Genomic DNA, 21,220 nt, shown 5'->3' on the forward strand with positions numbered 1-21,220 from the left:
ATAAGCTTCTACTGGTTTTCACACAGCACAGCTGGTTTTAGGCTTGTACTGACATAAGATATCTGAAGTAATTTTACATTAGGGATGTTAAGGAATCTACTACAAGCAGAAGTCCTTGAACTGAAAGAGATAAAGATGAGTTAAATTCCTTCCCAGACCAAGCCTCTGTCTCAATATGCTTTAGTAGAGGTCCCTTTTAACCACATTGCTTGATCACTGCTAAATCAATGATCTCCCACCTTAAAACCCCCTAAATTTCTCTTTTCCAGCATCATGCCCAAAGTCTAGGCTGGGATGACCTGGGTGGAGTCTCCTCACCTGATGCTGTAGAGGACGTTGCCATTCCGGGAGATCCTCAGCAGCTTGTTGTCCGTGGTAATCTCATGGAAATGGGCCCCTTTCTCGTTAGCAAAGAACAAGTCAGGCTTCCAGATGGAGTCCAGCATGGAGGGGTCCAGGTCCAGGGAGTCGTCGGGGTACTCGTTGTAGGCCAGCCGGGGGTCGTTCCACTGCTGCCGCAGGAAGATGTTCACCCTGTAATCCTGCACACAGACACACAGCAGAGCTCAGAGCAGCCTCGAGGTGCTGGCAGCTGGGGAGCACACACTAAAACCATCCTAAAATCAGCCAGACCATATCCAGGCCTAGAGTTCCCAAGCGATGCCAAGTGTTTTTGGTATTATTCCTCAAGGGACTGTTATTAATTTTTAGCTTCGAAGCCTACAGCTATGGCATAACATGAGCAGCTGCCTGTCCCTGCATCCCTCTGTTACAGCAATTGTCAGCTGTGTGGGAAGGGCCAGGACCTCTCTGTCTGGACCCTGGGGCTGCAGAAAATATGAGCAGTTGTGGAGGGCAGAACGGCCGCTGTCAGCAGGAGGATGTTCCAGAGGAGTAAGTGGGGAGAGAAACTGAAACCAGCTTCCTTTTAGTGCTGAACTGTCCCATATTGTGACTATCTGTAGTTCACCCAGCACTGGGAAAGGAAAAGGCACAGCGAGAAAGATTGTCCATGAAAGAGAAACTCCCTGTGTGTCTGCTAATACAAGGATAACTCAGATGAGCCAATGGGAGCAGCTGCCCTTGGTTAGAGTTTGTGAGCAGGAGAGGGATATTTATGAAGTCTGCTCTCCTAATCCTGAGCATTCTGGGTTCCCCTCTCTAATGTCAAAATGCCATAAAGGCAACAGATTTTATAGGATGACCACCTTCCTTAACTGAAGGTAGTCCCTTGGCACTATGCAAAATTATACTCGATTCATAACCACAAGTCTTACAGTTCCCCTAAGTTCCCAGGTCAAGGCTGGCTGCTGAGGCTGAGTTCAGACACTACTGGAAAACTAGGGGCAGTTTCTCTTCTCCCTGTGTGACCGACAGCTTCCCAGGGTGATCTGCATGCTCCTTTTCTTCTGACTTTCACATGAGAAAGTGAGACAACAAATTGAAATGGGAAGAGGATGTGCCAGCTATCAGGAGAGGGATGAAAGCTCCACAACCATAAATTAATTGACATTTTCTAAGTATAGAGGCAGACTGCATCTGAAGAGCAGCATATAACAAACCAATTCCACTGCCCAGACCCAAATGAATAGTCCTTCTCATGATTAAGGGTTTCTTTGCTGCCTTTCTAATATAAATGTACTTTGGAGACTTTTATTAGGACACAGTTAATGGAGGGTGTCTGACGTGCTTGCTGGTGTCTGATCCCTGCTGCAGGCACTCGGTGAGAGGCTCCCCCTCACTCTGCCACCAGGTCTGTTCTTTCCATCTGGAGAACACAAAGTTCTGGAGTCGAAGGGTGCCTGTATAGGAGAGACTCTCTGATGCTGCTGCCTCAAGAGCTCACTTGACTGTGAACCTACAGCCTCTCGTCCAGGAGGACACAACTCTCGTGGTGTCCAGTGGCACTGGAGGGTTGGGAGAGGATGTTGCAGTAAGGTAGAAAAATCATAAAGAAAAGATTCATAAAATCAAGCCTGCTCTCCTGGAATCTGTGGCTGACCTTGTCAAAGCTGGCACTTTGCAAGTTCCCATGTGAAAGCAATCCTCGTGTGAGCAGTTCATTAACATAACAATCTATTCCTGGGTAAAAATACCTTGCACCTGTATAAACTGTTTTTACACTGTTAGACAGAAAAATGAAAACTATCTCTCACAAACAACTGTCCCTGCAGTACACACTGAGAGTCTGAGTGACCAATCAATACAGGATAACAACTTGTTACTAACCACTAAAAGTAATTGGCAAGAAACTACTGACCAATTGGAGTCCCACACGAGCTCTGTGAAACTGTACAAAAAAGAGTCATGTGAATAAAGAATGAGCTTTTTCCACCATGAAAAAAATGCAGTCCTGTGTGATTTATTCCCATAAGAGGATTGTGTTGGGTGCTCTGTGTTTTGGACGAGGCACTTCTTAGCCAAGCACATGGTCTAGAGTCTGTTTCAGGCCACTTGGTGCCATCTGCACCCTCAGAGCACAGAAGCTGCTAATGACATTAATGATTGTGACAACAGCAAATGAACCACGGACTTGACGCTAAAAGGAGCAGACCTCTGAACACAAAAAAGAATTGCAACACTCTTTCCTTCTGCTGATATTCCAAGTGTCACCTTCACAAGTCCTAGTGCATCCCTCTGACTTAATTATTCATCTCTGTCGACCCTGGATAATGTGTCTGGAGGAAATGTGAATAGCTGGGGACAGCTGGGGACCAGGGTCTCAGCACGGGGCCAGCCCATCATGCAAGCCTGGAAAAGGAAAGGAACCATGAATTCTCACTTTCCACAGCAGGCAGCAGCTCCCAGAGCTACCTGTATATTTTCAATTCTCTCTTTTCTGTGCCTCAAGATCTGCAGCCATTGCAGCCAGGGGAAATCAATGTCACTGACCTAATAGATAGAAAGCAAAAGGTTGTTTTGCTTATTCAGCTACAAATAAGCTCGATGCTAGCAGGTCAGCTCCAGTTTGGGACTTCTGTCATGTACAACACAAATTAAACTCATGTTTGGAAGAAACTTCAGTGGTAGCTGCCCAGAAGTGTGCTCAGCCTGATGGAGTAGTAGAAGGGGGGAGGGAATGGAGCCAAATTCCTTCCAACAGCCTGAGTTACTGCGGATAAGCTTTGTTGATGGAGTAAATTCACTGCTTCAGCTCCAAAACTTGCCAAAAGAACAGGAAAGGGTGAGAGAGGAGGTGTTGAATGGTTTATGCTGCCACCACAGCAACAGACCACAGGCAGAATGTCATCAATAGACTTTGTAACCATGAGGAGGCAGCTTAAGTAAATACTCGTGGGCCAAATGAAAATTAATTTCTCACAGTGGACGGCTGTGAGTAGGCCCCTCCTAACTCACCCCTAGAGTGACACTGCCCTGTCCTCATGTCCTGCTGAGAGCAGTCCAGGGGTACCTTGTGAATGTGTGGTGGGAGAAACTGCACCACCTCCACCGCGGGGATGTGCAGCTGTAACTCTGGTTTGTGTCACTCTGTGCTCCTCCTTTGGAGACAAGTGTTTGCTGTGGGTATTTTTTTTGTTTTGGAATACAGAAAACAAGGCATTACGTTGTGATATAAAAAAGGCAAGGACGAAGGAATCTGATACATGCACTGAATACAATTCTCTGGCCTTGCCATTTCAGGGCGTTAATATTTTACCTCTGTGTGTGCATTTAGGCAGATCTTCCTACTCAGGGAGTTTACTCCACAGCTGGCCTGCTCACTGAGAATGTGGTTTTCTCCCAGATGCCTTTGCCCTTATGTCATTGCACTGCAATCTTGAAGGTTCTGAGCAGCCTTTTAGGGTTTCTTGTGTCGAGCCTTATTTGAACATAAATGTAAAACCAAGCACTGTGACTGCAAACTGGACATGACACTGCCTGAGGAGCCAGCAGAAGGCATGGAGAGCAGTCAGGGTATGTCTGTGCTGTGACACAGGCTAAGAGAAGGGTTACAGTGTTCTGTACCAGCTGAGGATCCTCTGTGCTGAAAGCTTTGTCCTCAGCACTGCAGTCAGGCTGAGAGGTGATGAGCCAAGCAACAGTCATTCCTTGGCTACCTGGAGACATGCAGCATTTCTCCTGGATGCTCTATAGGAGATCTTAATTAGCATCCCCAAGTAGTTCACAGTTATTCCTAAATGATGGACAGCACTGGCCAGTTTCTGATGTGAACTTTCAAGCAAAGAAAGAAGAGGTTTGACTGGGGCTGCAAAATTGGCAAAAAAATATAAAAATCGCTTTCTCCATATCCTTCTTATTCCTCATTTGTGTGCCCATCACATCCAGGCATTGATTATCTTGTGCAGCCTGCTCCTCTGGCTGGCTTGGGAGAGGAGAGCAGCAGCTCTGTGCAGGGAAGGCATTCAGGAGCTTTGCAATTTGGCACAAAGGCATTTTAGTCCCAAGAGGGAAATGACACAAGGCAGGAAGAGAATAACTGGAGTGATCAAAGTAGTTCAATTTGATAATGCTGAAATGAAATTCTGCTTAGTGACCTCGCAAGGAGACAAGGAAACAGAAGATCATTTGAGACCTTCCTTTCCCAGGATCCCATAGCCTTGACATCTTCTGCTGAAAGCAGAGGAGGCTGGAGGCAGTGCTGAGCACAAGGGATGGAGCCCCTCAGAGCACTCCATAGGTTTTCCCTCCCGACTCAGGGTCCTGTCAGAGCAGCCTCTGCACTGAACAGTTTTGGAGAGAGATTTCCCCTCTGATAAATTTACATTTTGCTGGTGGAAAAAAGAGTGTAGAGACTGATCTCCTTCAGAAGGGGATTCTGGGACCCCACCGGAGCATGAGGGGCTTTGCTAGCATTGAGTTAAGTCTCTAGATTGGAATGAACAAACATTTTGAAGGGAACCTGCCTTGTCAAGGAGCACTACAACAGACTGCAAAACCAGCAAGCACACCAGGAGCAGCCCTGGGAAGTATTAATAGCAAGTGGCCAATTTGAAGCCTGTGTGAAACCACCCCTGGGTAAGGGGAGGAGGAATCTGTATCAGAGAAGGGCAGGAACCTGGTGAGGGGTGGGATCAGTACCCTGGTGCTTAATAAGTGTGGGGATTTTTATGCTGGAACCCAAAGCAGAAGGTTTTTCTGTGTCTTCCTCTAAAAAGTGGGGAATATATATATCTATATATATCTATATATATCTATATATATCTATATATATATCTGAGCCAGTAGATCTGCTGGGATGTGAGCTGCAGCCAGCACCCAGAATTACAAATGTAGGTATTTAGTAGTGAGGTCTTGTTTTTCAGTTTGAGGGCGTTTTGTGTCTTTGTATTTGAGTTGCACAGTCCTATTTCATGGCTTCTTTTTGCTGTTTTTTCTTTTCTCCCTCCCTTCCCCATTAGTGCAAGGATAAACTCTAATCACAGACAGCTGGAACACTGCAGGTCTAACACTGAGATGGCAGCAGACTGGGAGTAGTCGTGAAAACCTTTTCATTTTGTGTTGTGTGACTTGTTAGGTGCTTATCATCTCTGTGGGACTGATGGTCGGGTTTAAGAATGACTGACTGCAGGAAGTTTTGCTCAAAACCTAACTTCTGCTATGGGCTTTGTGCATTGAAACTCATATCTTTTGCTGATTTTGGAGTGCGTGAGACCAGTATTAAATGTGGGACCCAAGTTCTTCACCAGAATCTCTGCTATACTGGGGTTTGTGAGTTTTGATTGAATTTCTTGGTCTGCTTTGCAGGATGCTTTGTTTTCTCATTGGAAATCTCATGTGCAGATGTCTCTGAACAAGCACTCAACATTTGGACAGTTGCAGCCTCCAGCTTCTCCTGTCCTCAGGAGATGCTGGGAGCTCAGTTGTGGCTGTGCTGCAGCTGGCTGGAAGGTCACATTTGCTTTGCTCTTTTCAGATGAGATAACTATGGCATGAAAGCAGCAAAAATGAATTTGCATATTTACACTGTGTCTAAGGGAGGCTGTGCTGGCTCTTCTGTGATTTTTCTTTTTTTTTTTTTTTTTTTCTTTTTTTTCCAGTCTCTTCTTTGCTGTGTGTGTGTTCTTTTTAAAAGAAGAGTCTAGAAAAGCTCATCCTTAGTCCAGCTGCTAGCATTGCTGGGTGATGGTATAAAAATGTGTTTCTTCTTCTCCCCATGCCTGCACTGTGTACAAAATGCTGCCAGCTACCTAAGCCAGTGGAAGGCCACAAAACTGCAGCTTCCACTGGAAGAGTGAGCAAGGGCATCGCTTAATTTCAAGTTTGCTGTTATAGCAGGGAATTTATTAATGAAATGCTCAGATAATCCTATCAGTTGCCTCATGCCCCAAAGAAAAGCCAAAGCTGGTGCAGCTTCTTCACTCAAAACCCAAGAACCCTGTTCTCAAGGTGCTTCACTTCTGTTTATTTGGAATGAGAAATTTCTACATTTGCTATAAGTTTCATAATCTGGTATGGCTGGGGAGTTGTTTATGCTTTTGAACAGCAAAAAGGGATTTAAGAGCTTGTATTTGGGGGTTATTTGGTGTTTGTCATAATAATAATTGGAGAGAGTGGCTGCATCTTGCCCTTGTCCTTGGGAGTCCCTGGCTGTTGGATGCACTGTTGCAGTGATGCTTTGGGGCAGGAGGACCTGGCTGTTGGGGTTGGTTCTCTTCTCCCCCTTGGAGCACAACAAGGGATGTGCTCCCAGTGCCAGCCTCCCTTGTCCTTAGAGCTCCAGGCAAGTGGGGCTGCATACAAGCGCTGAGCTGCAACCCGACATAAATGTCCCATCAATTATGTGCACCACTAGAGGATTTTATGTTGGGTCTCCAGCTCTGCAGGATGCTTAAAGGAGTTGCTTCCCCTGCTCTAAATCAGCTCTGCCCTAGGAATTCAATTTGGTGGATGGCTTTGCCTTTTAATTTTTTTTAAATTCCCCCAACCTTGCAGCAGTTTTCAGATCTCCATTTATTGCCCTGTTCATTTTGAACCTCTGTGGGGCAGGCAGCAGCTTTCTGCCCACTCTGGGGAGTTTGTGCCTTCTCTTGGCTGCAACTTGTTGTCTTTCCTTCTGAGGTTTGTAGACCCAGCTGTCATCAAATGCCTGGGGTTTTTTTTTCTATTTTTTGTATTTTCTCCTCTTCTACCTTCCATGAGGCTTTAAGTCATAAGTGAGCAGTCTCCCTCTAATTTCTCTAATCCTCTGCATGGTGAGCTCATGGTTTACACTGATTTGTGATCTTCAGGCAGTGTAAACTTAGAAGGGAGCAGTGGTATTTTCTGTAGGAAGTATCAGCCCACCATGGAGATATTTTAAAGCCTTCTCCAACTGCATGTGGGGTACCCATAAAACCCTGTGACTGCTCCTGCAGGTAGTAGTGTAATAGTAATGAAATAGAAGGTGGTATAGTACTCACACCTGAACCTGACCAGGCTTAGAGTGCCTAATGATGGGGGTTTAAAACATAATTTTCTTTCTCTTTTTGGCCAGTGAAGCAGATGGGGGAGATTTGCTATCATCAGTCCCAGGGGTCAGTGATAGGCTATGGCTTTCTTTCTGGTAAAACACTGATTTGCCCCTCTCCATTTTGCAAGTTGCCACCCCTTCCTCTGATGTTTGACCACTTGATTGAATTATAAATGGTCAGGTCTCAAAATCCCTTCAAGACAGGACAGTCTGTTCTTCCCAGAAACTGCTGGGGAGCTGACACTGCCTGTTTGTCCTGCTGCGTCCCCAAACAGCGGGGAGGGACTGGCTGCTCTGCAGAGCAAATCCAGCTTACAAATCCCCAGGACCTCTCCAGCTTGCTGAGATCTCCTTTTCAGCTGTTTCAGTACCTGTATTTCTTGTGTTGCTGTTGGTGTTTACAAGCAGAACTGCTGCTCCCACACATTAGATCGGGCTGTGTGCTGCTGTGTCAGCCTGACATCTGGGCTGGCTTGTCAGAGCTGCCTTGGATATTTCCAGACAGAGCAATGTGCCCACAGGGTGTTCTCGGGCTCCCATGGGGATTTTTTTTTTCCATGGAAGAGTGCCTATGAAATGAGTGGCATCTGGAGATGATAGCAAGTCCCTGCAGCGTGTCTTGGAGGTGAACTGCATCTCTCTTGTGCTAGCCTGTGCTAATTTTATGGAGCATCCTGCTTGCAGCAATCATGTGGCATCTTTGGCTGCTCCAGTGCATCTCGCAGTGTGGGACAGATGCACTGAAAAACGCTTCAGTGGAATGTGCTCTGTACTTTGCACACATCCTTTGTGGGCTTGTCCTGCTCCCTTACACTCTGGGTTGGTGTGTAGGAACAGCATTTATTGCCTGCAAGGCCAAAGGAGGTAACCAATAAACAGTAAATTAGGAACAGATGTGTATTTCAGTGGCAGTTCTTCCTCTTTTGCTTTATACACAAATGAATCCACGCTACACTCCCCACCTGTGAGCTCTGACAAATTCTGCAGGCCAGATAGGAAATCTATTTCCTTGTGCTTGGACAGGATAACAGCTTTGTTTTTCTCCTCCACTACCAGAACTGAACTGTCCCAACATAAATATTTCCAGCAGAATGATGCAGTGTCAGAAGAGACTCATAGCCTGAGCTGTATGGCTGTGGCTCTCCCCTGACAGTGGTGTGCATGCCAAGTAATTTGTTCAAGTCAGGGGGTGTGATCTCTATGCAAAGCCTAAAACTTCCTGCCTGAATGCACAGAATGCCTGAAGCTGGAACCTTGCATTCTTCATTCAGCATTTTTCTAGAAAAAGAATTACCAGAGGGTAATTAAACACCATATTTCTGGATTATCTTTAATTAGCACAGCAGTAAGGCACAGTACCTCCAGAGTTTTTTCCTTTGCTGTTCACTGGTTATGTCACAACCAATCTTTAATAGTTTTCAGATGGAGCAATTATCTCCTGTTCTAGTGATCCTCTGCTCCTAGTGCCTTGCCAATTAGATACAGCCTTTAGCCATGCTCACTAATTTTGTATGAAGTGAGTCTTAACTCAGAAATATTGGTTTTGATTTTTTACTAAAAATCATTGTCTACCAGAAATATGTCTCCAAGAAAACAATCACTGCAGTCTTTAATAATTCTCTTAATCTTTGGGAATCTGAAATCCTGGTGCAAGCTGAATTTGAGTTCAGCTGATTTGCCTTCTCTTTGAATCCAGATTAATTTTGGATTTATGCCCACTTAAACACAAAGTATCTGTAACTGTCACTGAGCTTGGAGCCTTAGGCAAATCTTCAGAAAAAGATTATTTGTTTTCCTTTCTGACCCTTGTCCTTTGCTCATGGGGTGTTTTTATAAGATGCAGATGGAGACTCTGTGATCTTCAGCCACATGAAATGAGTCTTGTGTGTTGACCATTAATTTACTCAAACTTTGAGTGAGCTCGGGAGCACTGAGTGTTTTTCCCTGGTCCCTCTAAGGGGGAGGGTGATGCTGCATTTTCTGTGAATGCAGTGAGGCTGAGGCAGTGGCTGAGCAGCTGTGCTGTGATTTTTACTTACCATAGTTGTTTCTGCAATCGAACCAAAGCTGTTGATGAAAATGTTGCAGCTGACGTTCACTGGTGGGCCTGCATGACAAACACAGATTGGAACAGCAGTTCACTGTGTGCTCGTGGAACAGAGGATTTCAACTCTGGAGTTAAAACCTACTGTGGGAATGGGATGACTGAGGGGTGAGCAGGGGAGGAAGGCCTGGGTGCCCTGCCAGGTCCAGTCTTGGTTCTGAGGCCAGTTTGACACCAGGCAGGGCTCGTGCTCTGCCTCTGTTCCCCGGTTTAGCAGTGTTTATAGATCTCTGATGGGAACTGCTCAGACGAACAGGAATAGATCAGAGCCAGCCAGGACAGTTTCTAGGTGTCTTGACCTGGCTATATGGTGGTAATTTCACCTTGAATGTGATGGCAAAGTATCCCAGAAAGGAGCTGAGAGACAATCGACTTTTATTTAGAGCTACACTTGTGAAATACTCACTGTTCCTGAACTAGGATGATGTGCTCCCTTCAAAGCCAGTGCAGCAGAATGAGCTGTAGGGATCAGGCTGGCTAAAGCAGCAAATACCCCACGTGATGATGGTGGTGTTGGGTTGACACTGCCTACTTGACCCTCTGCATCCTCAAACAGCAGGGAGAGACTGGCTGCTCAGCAGGGTAAATCCCAGGTTACAAATCCCAACACCTTTCCAGTGTCCTGAGACCTCCTTTTCAGATGTTTTAGTACCCGTGTTTCTTGTGTTGCTGTTGGTGTGTCCAAGCAGAACTGCCTGTAAACCCCAAACCCCAGGTGATGATCCTGATCCAGGCTGTCAGGGCTCACAGCTGGGTAGGAGAATTCAGGGCTCTGCCAGCAGGGATTTTCTGGCTGTGCTGTTTGGGCAGAAGGTAATCCTGGTCTCTGGGCCATGCCTCTCCTGGGCTTGATTTGCTTTCAGATCAGAGCTTTGCTTACCCTGCTCGTACTGGAGAAGTTAAGGGGTCACCAAAGGAAAGGAGTGAGGGTCAAGGGATGAAAAGGTTGTGGTTTGAGGGCATGGGAACATGTCTGTTCATGTGGTACTGATGCCCCAAGGTGTGACTGGAAGTGTTTCATAACATTGCCTGGAAAATCTGAGGTGGAAATGCTGCATTTAGACAGAGGGAGATGCCAAGAGCTGCAGTTCAGCACAAAGCAAAATGCTGGGAAATATTTTGGAGCCAGGGCATACCTGGTGCCTGGCAAACCTGTGGCTTGCTCACACATAATGAGATGATTTTTTGTAGTGGGTTGAAGTAAAAAGGGGCCTCTCCTCTGGGGGCTGCCAAAGGATGCTGTGGGCACTGCCCAGGATGTGGTGGGGAAGGGCAGCCCAGGCAGAGAGCAGAGACACTGCCCCAGGGACCAATGTCCCCTTTTACACCAGAGTTAATCCCATATCATCCCTGTGACAGATGCTTCTGGGAAGATAAGATCTGTGACAAAAGAGAGTGTGGATTTTCAGATTATTCCCCCATTTTTTTATGGAACCAGGATTGGTGTCTGCATTTCAAACACTGCCTGGTGGCTCAGCCTGCTGGGGGAGTGATGTTCCTGTTAAGGTCACATCTGCAGTCTGGCAGTTGCTGCAGCATGAAATACTGGGGGGGGGGGGGGGGAGAGGAATGGCTTTAACGAGAGCCTTGTGCCTCTAATCAGTGCAAACTTCCTCCTGTGTGGAAATTAATGGATTTTCCTGATTACTGAGGAACATTTGGAACTTGGTTTTCTCCTCTTCATTTCTCTTTCCTTCTCTCCTGCTTTGGCCTCCTCTGAAAGTTTGTGCCTGTCCCCTGCAGTGATGCTCTCTACTGGGGTTTTCTTGGTGTGAGTCCCAGGCAATCTGAGCAGGCTGTGTCAGCCAGCCCCCAGGGAAGCACTGCCAGCCCCCAGGGAAGCACTGCCAGCCCCCAGGGAAGCACTGCCAGCTCAGCAGCATCTCACACTGTTCAGTCTGTGCAGCTTTATCCAGACTGTTAAACACTGGCATAGCTTGAGTTCTCAGACACAAAAATTGTATATTTTTCCCCCCTCGCCTTCACCAACCTCTCTTATCCAGAAGTTTACCCATAAGCTGAAAGCACACAGTTATCAGGCTTTAGTATATGTTTCATCCCTTCTGTTGGGTTCAGGGGCATTGTTTTTCTGTTCTGGATCCATTCATGAGCCACATAAAAGGTCCTTGAACAGGTGATTCCCTTCCCAAAGGGCACAGTATAAGGAAAACACTCAGCTAATCTCCTGGATGACTGCACATGCTCGTGGCTCTGACAGGTGTGAGTATTTTGGTCGCCCTGTTCCTGATCCAGTGCTGACACAAAGCTGAGTGTGGGGTGGGTTTGGCCCCTTGCATGTGAAGGCTCCTTGGGGCAGCCCAGCTCTTGTTGAGGCACTGAGCTCTTCTCAGTTTGTTTAAGGTGAGCCATGAGCTCCCTGCAGGATTTGGTGATTTTTGGTATTTTTTTAGCTTGTGAGAGGCTCTAGAAAATTCCCTGCCTGCCACTGAAATATTCCTCCTCTCTGCTGGGATGCAGCTGCGGAGGAATGGAGTTTTCCAGCAGCAGGGATGGGGGCACAGCCTGGGTGAGAGGTCCCCTGCCAGGTTCCTCCCTAGCTCTGCCCGAGCTCCTGACTTCATCCTCCAACTTAAAACCCAAATACTACTTATTTGTTCTCAGAATGTGAATCCACAGCTAAGTCCAGATTTCACAGCATTTACGGAAAAGCCGCAATCTTCTTTTTGTTAATCTTCCCCTCCCCAAAAATCAATCTGATATGGATCTTCGGTATTATTTTCATTTAGATCTAAGCAATTAAAATGTCCTTTTGAGTTACTGCAGTTAATTTAAATGATGTGCTTTCAGAGCTACAACCCCAAGCTCTGTAAAACACCTCCTATGCCTCCCATATAAATTGGAGCCTGATTTATGTGTGGGAGGCTAAGCCAGCAAAACTGCCCTGAGGGGAAGGTGTAGTTCATCGAAATAAAACTGAAATTAAATTATCTCAAATAAAAATGCAATACAACTGCCTTCAGCAGGAAGTGAATGTATACATTTCATTAAATATTAAAGTTTAATTTGTGTGTGTGCATAATTTAGAGGTAGGCAGGTTCACAGGGTGGTATTTTAACTCCTTGTCATTTGGATAAGAACAGCAGTGTCCTCTGTTGCCTGGCTGGTTACTGGGACACAGGGTTCCCACCTTTTTTTGGATTTAAAAGCCCAGTACAGAGTTTATCGTTCAAAGCTGGGTGCCAGGTGCTGTCACCAGTGATTTATGGGTTCTGGAAATCCTGTCAGGCCCGCCAGTGGCTCCAGGGGAGAGGGAACTGGTTGCAGGAAACAAAAGAAGTGAGCAAAATGAGCTTTGGAGATGGCTGGGCAGTGGCTGAGAGGAGCAAGTCCTGCTTTATCTCTGTCTATGATGTGGGGCCAAAGAGCCCCTGGGAAAGTGAGCTCAGTTAAAAAGAAAGGAAAACAAAAAATCATAGAATGGTTTGAATTGGAAGAGTCCTTAAAGACCCTCTAGTTCCATCCTCTCTGCCATGTGCAGGGACATCTTCCATTAGACCAGTTGAAAAAGCCATCCAAAAACCCCACACTTGCTAGAAGAGGTGTTTCGAGGAGAAAAGAGGTTTTGTTGCCTCTGCCAGGGCTTGCCTCAGGGCTGCTTGGCTGCCATGGAATATGGGGTAGACTGGAAACCTGGGTGGGAAAAGCAGAGCAGTGTTGGGCTGAAGAGCCCCTTTACTATGGGGGACAGGGATGGGTTTGAGCTGCCCCTGGCATCTTGTGGGATTTCTTAGGAGCTGATGGGAGAGGCTGCTCTTGGCTGCAGTGGCTGTAAGGGGGGACCATTGCTTGCCATTAGCAGGTGCTGTGGGCAGTGAGTGACTCCAGGGGAAAGGAAAGTTGGGGAAACCCTAAAGAAGATCAGTTCCCTGCCAGCCACTGCTTGGTTTGACAGGATCCTCAATCTGTATATTGAGATTGATACACTGAGATTCCCTGATCCAAGCAGGGACTGGGGGGCCCTATTCTTACAGTATGTGAAGTTCTTACAAGGTCGTTTCCATTCTGAGCGGACATTTGTTGATGTCTTTCCAGAAATCTACAAGGATCCATCTGCCAAATATCTTTATAATACATACTGGTAAGAACATAAATATTCATATTTCATACAGCATTAGGGAGATATCAATGAGGATTGGATGCAGTTTTCAGTCCCAAAATGAAAAAAGCTGGGTTTTTTTTTTTTTTTTTTTGCATACCTTTAAAATTTGGTCTGATCCTGGCATCGTATCCTGAAGTTCTCCCCATCAGCTTATCCAAGAAGTCGGAAGGAGACATGGGTTTGGGGGCAGATCGAGCTGCTGCTTCAGCTTCCTTGGAGGCTGCCAGGCTGTGCAAGTAGAAATAAAGAGGAGGTTTCAGTGTGTATCCCATGCTGGGGAGGGCCTGGGGTCCAGAAACAGAGCAGTCAGCATCTTATTCCTGCTGAGGCAGGATGGGTACCCATGTGAATTCCTAATGAGGCTGGTCTCAGCTAATTTGTTTGCCCAGCCCAAACATCTCCAAATACAGAATCCCAGCTGCCACCAAAGTAGAAGAGAGATGATGAGCAGTGAAAATCCTTTTGTGAGTTTAGGTATAGCTCCTTGGGGTGCCACTGAATTACAAATGTGAACTCTGGTGCTGAGCTCCACAGGTAAAATACACTCTGAGATTAGCCTTGGGCAGCAATTACTGCTTAATTACAGGGCAAATAGCAAGGAGCATATTCAGTACTCTGACAGTATGATTTTCCAAAAGGCAGGTAGGATCAGAGAAATCTGGAGTTTGAGGTTTAAATGAGCATCACGGAGTGGTTCAGCTCGTGCAGAGCCTGTGGGGCTGGAGGGGAGAGGGGTGGTTCTGCTGATCAGTCCAGCCTTTGCTACTGCTACCTGCAATGCAGGGTCTGAGTTCAGCACAGAACTAGAGTGTGATCCTGAAATTTTACTCGTGTTGAAGATGAAAGGAAATGGAATCTTTCAGGGATCTATGTGGACCCCGGGGCAGAAAGAGTGAAATCATGAATTTATCTGTAGAAGACAAAAACCTATGGCTGGCAATGTGCCTTCTGACTCGATGGGAGTCTGCAAGATCTGCAAGGTGATGATCTGAGCTTAGGAAATCAGTTGTTGCCATCTACAAGGGAGCAAGTAACCCTTGGTATTAGGTGCTCATTCTCAGCTTTGCAGGAAGGTTTGACTTCCTAGACAGGAACAGACACCATTCAGTACCCTCCCCCTGGTTGTATGGTTTCTATTTGAACACCAGTCTGTTCCCAGGCTGCAAGTGTTGAGTAAAACTGCCTAGATGATCCAAAAAAATGCCACAAATCACCTATGCAATGTGGCAAGGGTGAGCCTGTGGCTTCAGGTGCCTGGTGCTGAGTAAAGCCTGCAGGCAGCATTGCAATGCAATTGTACCATGAGCCAAAGGAAGCTGCTCAGGAGAAGTGAGGCCATTGCTTCACACTCTGCAAAACTCCTGAATTTTTTTAAGTACACAGGCTGTGGGAATGGTGAGGAGCTCCTGACAGAGCAGCTGGGAGGTCTAAGGGAGTTTACAACTGGCACAAGCTTTTTGGCTACGCATTTCTCACAAACGACACCAGAGGCCTCTGACAGCATGAGGGCCTCACCTTGGGAAGTTTTGCAGCAGTCAGACCTGCAGGAGTAGTGCCAAGTACAGACACAAGATCTTTTGGGAAGAATTTGGGACTGTAACTATGCATGGTATTAATGTGATCCTGTCCCCAAAGATGAGCTCTTCCAATGCAAGTTTGAGCTGAAACCCCAAAGAGACACGTTATCTTGACAAAGCTTTGATAAGAGCATTTTGAACCACTTGATTCCTACAAAACTTTAAAAAATCAGATTGGATTCTACAGTGCTTGGGTGTCTAATATCAAAATCAGGAATCTGGTAACCTGCATTACATTGACTTTCTTTTCTGATGTCAGCAGCAGTGGCTTGCCAAGCCTTGGTTTTCAGTCCTGCAAACTCACAACTGCAGTCTGGCTCCTTTTGCAAGTTGCAACAGAGTTCTCTGCTGGATTTTTAACTGTTAAAAATAGTTTAATTTGCAGCGAAGAGGGGAGATTAATTCCAGATCACTTCCAGTGAGAGCCTAAAACCAGGATTTTATTCACTCCTTTGAGTACTCCCAATCCACTCCCCCACTGGACCATATCTGCACAGGCTGCTGCACTTTTTTCTCGGTGGTGATCTGACAAGATGTGGATCTTGCTCTTGCTACAACCATGTCCCTTTTCTTGTCTTGTCCCCATCTCTGCCCCAAGAAAATACTGCAAAGCAGAACCAATGTGTTTCAGGGGTAAATGGGGTTGTGGGATGGGTGATGTTTTTTAATTTAATTTGTTTTTAGAAGGAAAGCAACAGGGTGCAATTGATTTGCAAACGTAGAAGAAAGCTGGGAGTGGGAGGACAATCAATACTGGGCTGGACTACTGCATTCCAATGGAGTGTCTGCATGGCAATGAGTCCAGAGAAAAGATTTCAATTAAGCAGCAAATTACTTGGTAACCAAAGACGTCTGCCACTTCAGCAAGATGCCAGACAGTGCAATACACTGATTTCTTCTCATTAACTGTAGACTGGATGAAGTATATGGAAATGGAAAATGTGTGTGGGAGGGGAGAAGCAATACAAACCTAATAAGCATCTAATAATCTTTAAGTGGAAAAAGATAATTAGAAACTGCAATTCCCCTGGCATTTGTTTTAAATAATGAGGTGGAAAAGCACAGACATCGGTGCTCATCTTTCCCCTAAATTCAATGTGAAAGCCTCTACTTGATATATTCACCCCACTTCCAGTGAGTGCATCTGTATTTCTTGGGTGCCATTTTCTGATCCTTTCTGCTTCAAAGCTGCAAATAAATTAATTTCATGGGCTCACTTCCCGCATGGAAATAAATATTTGGATAACTGAAGCTCAGAAAGCTCTGGGAGAGGATCACCCTCTCACAGCCCCACTGCTTTCTGCAGCTTCATGCTGCATCCCTGTGACCAGTCCCTGGAAGCACCTCTGGGGATGTGCTGAAACTTTCACACAAGGCTCCAGTGGCTTGATGCATGTTTTAAAATCTGTCTGGCTGCTGTGTGGCTTTACCTGGGAATGGTGAGTCCTGAGTTCTCTCCGGTTTGTTTGGTTACTAGACACTTTCCTGAAACTCGACTCCCCCTGGATTTAACAAGAAAAGGCAAGAAAGCAGTGCATGGGGAGCAGCCTTTCTAGAAGCAGGCAGCTGAGTCTGTTCTCTATCTTAGAAATAATGGCAGAAAACACCACAGGGAGCTGCAGAGAGGCTGATCCACCCCACTGCTTTAGGTAGATGGATTCTGTCTAGCAAAGCCCCAAAGTCTTCACTCTGGTTGTGACAGCTGAGCTTTGCAATGGCAGCTTAGCTCAGACAGCACCCAAAAAGTCTGACAGCTTCCTCTGTCTTCCAGGTCTGTCTGGACTAGTGCTGTGTTGCCTTGAGAGCTTTCTGGGATTTTCTCCATCCCTCAGTCCTTCCAGAACACCCTCCAAAGTCCCACAAGACTGTTCGACTCTTGGCTCACAGAGACAAGGAGAGGGGAATTGCCAAGGGATTCTAAAATCATTGGCAATAGAAGAGAATTGGAAATTTAGTGTGGGTTGTTGTGTTGCTCAGAGAGAAGATTTATTCTGTGAATAAACAAAGGGAGGCAAAGGCTGTAACAAACCCACCGAGGATGGAGTTTGCACTGGTGTAAGAGTTGTCTGAGCCGAGCTCTCGGCGCATTTTAATAGCAGTCAGACAGAAGCTTATCTTATTTATGCTGCTGTAATCCCTAGTGGATCTGGCTGAGAAAGTGCCATCAGGCAATCATCACAGCAGCTACAATGGGAAGGATCTCTTCAAAGGGTCGATGAACTAGCATAATCTTTTGTGATATTAATGCTGGCGTGTAAGCAGACACCAGCAAGCCCCCGGGAGGTCCAGCCACAAGCAGGATGTGAGCGTGGTGGAGATGAGCAGCCCAGCAGCTCAGGATTGCATCCCTTAAAACAGAGCAGTCAGGCCTTGCAGGACACCTATTGCTGGTTTTTCCCAGCCTATACAGACACTGTTTACTTTGTCTGCATCATTTTGTTTCAGCTAAACAGATCATATATTCTTATAAACAATTATTTGGTTTAGAAAGTGGCTCTTCTGCAGTCTGGATGTGTCTGTTCACTTGATTCCTGGCTTCCCAGTTCGCTGTTTCCTTCTCTTCCTCATCCCATTGGTGTGATCCTTGAGCAGTATTTTTGTACCTTTTTTTTTTTTGGCTGTGCCATGGTTGTCCATCTAATTAAGTCCAACATCAGAAAATGGCCTGTTGTGGCTGAATGCTGATACTGAGAAATACATTTTTCTTTTTCTTTTTTTTTTTTTCTTTTCAAAGAGGATTGCTGAAGGAATTTAATTAGCACAGGTCTTCTATTCCCTTGTCAAATAATTTAATTGTTAATCATTAATTCAGAGTGTAAAAAAATCATGTCTGGCAGCAGAAACAAACTGTTGCAAAACAAGTGTTTGCAAAGGAAATATCTCTCTGCAAAGTGTGGAAGGCTCAGGTCCCTGTGAAGATAAAGTGGTGCCACATCAGTGGCTCCAGAGAAGTGGAGTCTCTGCAGGCTGGGGAGATAGAAGATCCCTCACCCCTACCCTGTGCTCCTCAGCAAAGGTTTCTGAAGTGGCTTGTTTGGGGTTTTTTTGAATTTTATTTTTGAAACACATCAAGCCAGAAACCTTGGCAGGGATGTGTTGGGAATAGCGTTCAGGTGAGCTGCCTCACACGTTTGTCCTTCAGATGTGACGTGTTCTTTAAGAAGATATCCCAGGGGAGGGAAATATCCATCAGCTCTGAGGCAGGCTGAGGTGTGCAGAATAACTGCTTCCCCCATTTCCTTCGAAGCCAGGCTGGGGGACGTGGGAGAATTCATCAGTTTTGTTTTATTACTCCAGCAGGCTCTGAGAGGTGCAGCTGCACAGAGAACATCAGAGCACAGAAAGGCATTGTGCTGTCCATGATTAACAATGCAGCCCGGGGTAACTCTCTTCTTCCTCCTCCTGAACTCCCTCCCTGGGCACAGAGGTCCCTGAGAAGATCCTGGAGCTCAGCAGAGCCCAGATTGGATTCAGAGGATGCTGGGGCTGCTTGTCTCTCTTCTCCTCTGCAGCAGGAAGGACAGATTGTCCTGAAAATAAAAAGGGGCAGCTCTAAACTCTGCACCCAGACATTTATTTCTGATTGCACAACAACATGTTATCTGGAGGGGAATGCTGCCAGACCCTTGCTGGGAAGGCTTGGCAGAGACTGCAAGCAGACTTTTTATTTGAATGATTAGATTTACTATCAAAATTAATAGCACAATCAATATTGATATGCAATTCAATTAAATAGGATGAAACTCATTGCCTGCCTGTTTTTCTCCATCACCTTGTCTGAATTTCTGGCCTGCAGCATTAGAGGTGGAAAGGAGATGATGGGATAGTAGAGGTATGTGGGAGAAGAGAGCCCCAATACAGAATTTTTGGCCTATCCTGGTGCTGAGTAGAAGGAGCTGTGAGTGTTACAGATGTGCTGGTTTCACGGTGGTGATCTCAATCCCTTGGTCATGCTCAGCTGATGGTGTGTTACAGCCCCTGGCGTGTGGGTGTGGGGTGTACTCGGGGGAATTTTAAAGTTAATTCTCACAGGTGGGAAGGGAATTTGGACATGGTTGTTTTCTTAATTCAGTTGAGTGCTTATGCAGGATAGGCAGGGAGCAGGCCTGGATACAGGAACAGGATAGGAAAGTGGATGTGTGTAGTGAGACTGGAGAAATATGGAAATTGAGAACCTGTGGAGAGATTTCACTCTGAGAAAGAAATGGGCAATGAGCTATTATGTGTCTCCATTAGTGGCAGGAGGATGGGGACAGGACAGAAAGAGCAGACTTGTTAAATGTTTCTGCCCTGGATGGCTGTGCTCTGTTGCTGTGAGCTCTTTAAACCACTTCCAGCTCTTGCACCAGAAGTAACTGCATTGCAGTAGTCACAGGATGTAATCAGTTAAAGTTTTAACCCACAGGATCCCAAAACACTCTCAAAGGTCCCTCACCACCCCTGTTGTCACTGGTCCCTGTGGCTGTACCTGAGGAGAGGAGCTGGGAGTCACTTTTTCATGAACCTCAGGGCATTAACCCTCTGTGATCATTCCCATCCAGGGAAAGCTGTAACAACTTCACTGGAGTGAGAAAAATCTCTTCAGACTGCAGCATTCTGGTGTCTCTGCTCCACTGCCACGTTCCTGCAGCCCATGGCTCCTATGCCATATGGCAAAACACTCTGTCCAGAACTATAAACCATCCCAATTACACTGATTAACTCTATGGAAAGACACCAATACTTGGAACATTTGCTGACGCTGCCTGGACAGAGCAGTAAGAAAATAATAAATGACTAGACAATTGGCTGGGGGGAGGAGAAATCTGCATGTTGTATATAGTTGGGAATAGCACAGGAAGACCAATAAATTGTATGGGAATAATGCTCAGTTTTGTGCTGGGTCTCTGGTCCTCACAAGGATTGTTGTTGTGCAGTCGCTCTTGCTTATCCCAAGAAGTGTTAGTGCTAATCACATACTAATGCTACAGGCATTATCTCTAGTGACTTTCTCAACTATTCCCTCTTCCAGAAACATCTACAGCTCTTGGAGACCAAGCAGGGACTTGCTGGAGAGGTGTGATCCTAAGCCTCTGAGACAGGTCTGAAAACAGTTCAAACAACAGAGAAGCACAAGTCAAAACTCAGGTTTTAACCACTTGTGAGATAAATCCAGCAAACACCAGCATTGACTCTCACCTGTGCCTATGCTGAGAGGTTTACAAAAAAAACCAAAGTTATAATTGCTTTTTGTTTTTTGTTGAAAAACAAAGGGGAAAACATCCTTGCAAAGACAAAAGCATGTGTCTGCAGCTTCACACACTCACACTGCATATTCCTTTTAAAGTCAGGAGGGCCAGTCAGATATTCAAAGTCGTGCATAAACAGCTCTCCTGAAGGCAGTAAATAAAGGGGGAAAACGTCTTAACAAGATGAAACTTCATAATCTAGGTAAGAATATTCTCTTTGCTGATGTGCTCCTGATTTGGTGTTTGGATGGAGAGCTGCAATGGGAACCTCAATTGACGTCAGAGGTTTTTAGATCACAGACCAGACAAGTGTCAGAGAATTACGAGAAATCGTGGGTGCTCTTCTATCTATAGCTCTGCAGTCGCGCTCTCGGGCGCGTTTCCATCAGTTCAAATAGCTCGCTACGGCAGCTCTTGAAAAATTAGTTTTAGTTTAAGGATTTATGCTGCTCATTAAGATCGGGTAAGGAAATTGTAACCTTTTTTTTTTTGCTAAATCAGAAGTATGAATAGAATTCTTTCAAGAGATATGACATGTAGTACAGAGTGGTGGTGGATTTTATCTTCTGAGACAGAACTTTATGCTGCAGATCCTTTGAAGAGGTCTCCTGAGCTAACCTGTGTAACCTACCTACAAAACTGAGGGTCCTGTGGTAAAACTGGGGCTCTCTGATGGAATCTGTGCTGTGTAAAGTGAGTTGTGTGGTGAGAGCACTCATGTTGGTATTTTCTGATGGAATTGATCATTGTCATTGCAAGACAAATACCCTGCTGGACTTG

At 45.8% G+C, this 21,220-nt stretch overlaps 1 protein-coding gene across 1 annotated transcript in view; it reads right to left on the bottom strand.

Moving 5' to 3' along the window:
* GLRA1 (glycine receptor alpha 1) overlaps nucleotides 1-21,220 on the bottom strand; it is a 36,802-nt gene that overhangs the window by 7,933 nt on the left and 7,649 nt on the right. Inside the window, exons 2-4 of the mRNA XM_053956781.1 lie at nucleotides 13,733-13,863; nucleotides 9,451-9,518; nucleotides 319-542 (exon numbers count right to left, since the gene is read on the bottom strand). Coding sequence (XP_053812756.1) covers nucleotides 319-542; nucleotides 9,451-9,518; nucleotides 13,733-13,863 — 423 coding nt within the window. The remainder of the gene's footprint in view (nucleotides 1-318; nucleotides 543-9,450; nucleotides 9,519-13,732; nucleotides 13,864-21,220) is intronic.

This window comes from Vidua chalybeata, chromosome 15 (genome assembly GCF_026979565.1).
Source record: "Vidua chalybeata isolate OUT-0048 chromosome 15, bVidCha1 merged haplotype, whole genome shotgun sequence".
NCBI lineage: Eukaryota > Metazoa > Chordata > Aves > Passeriformes > Viduidae > Vidua > Vidua chalybeata.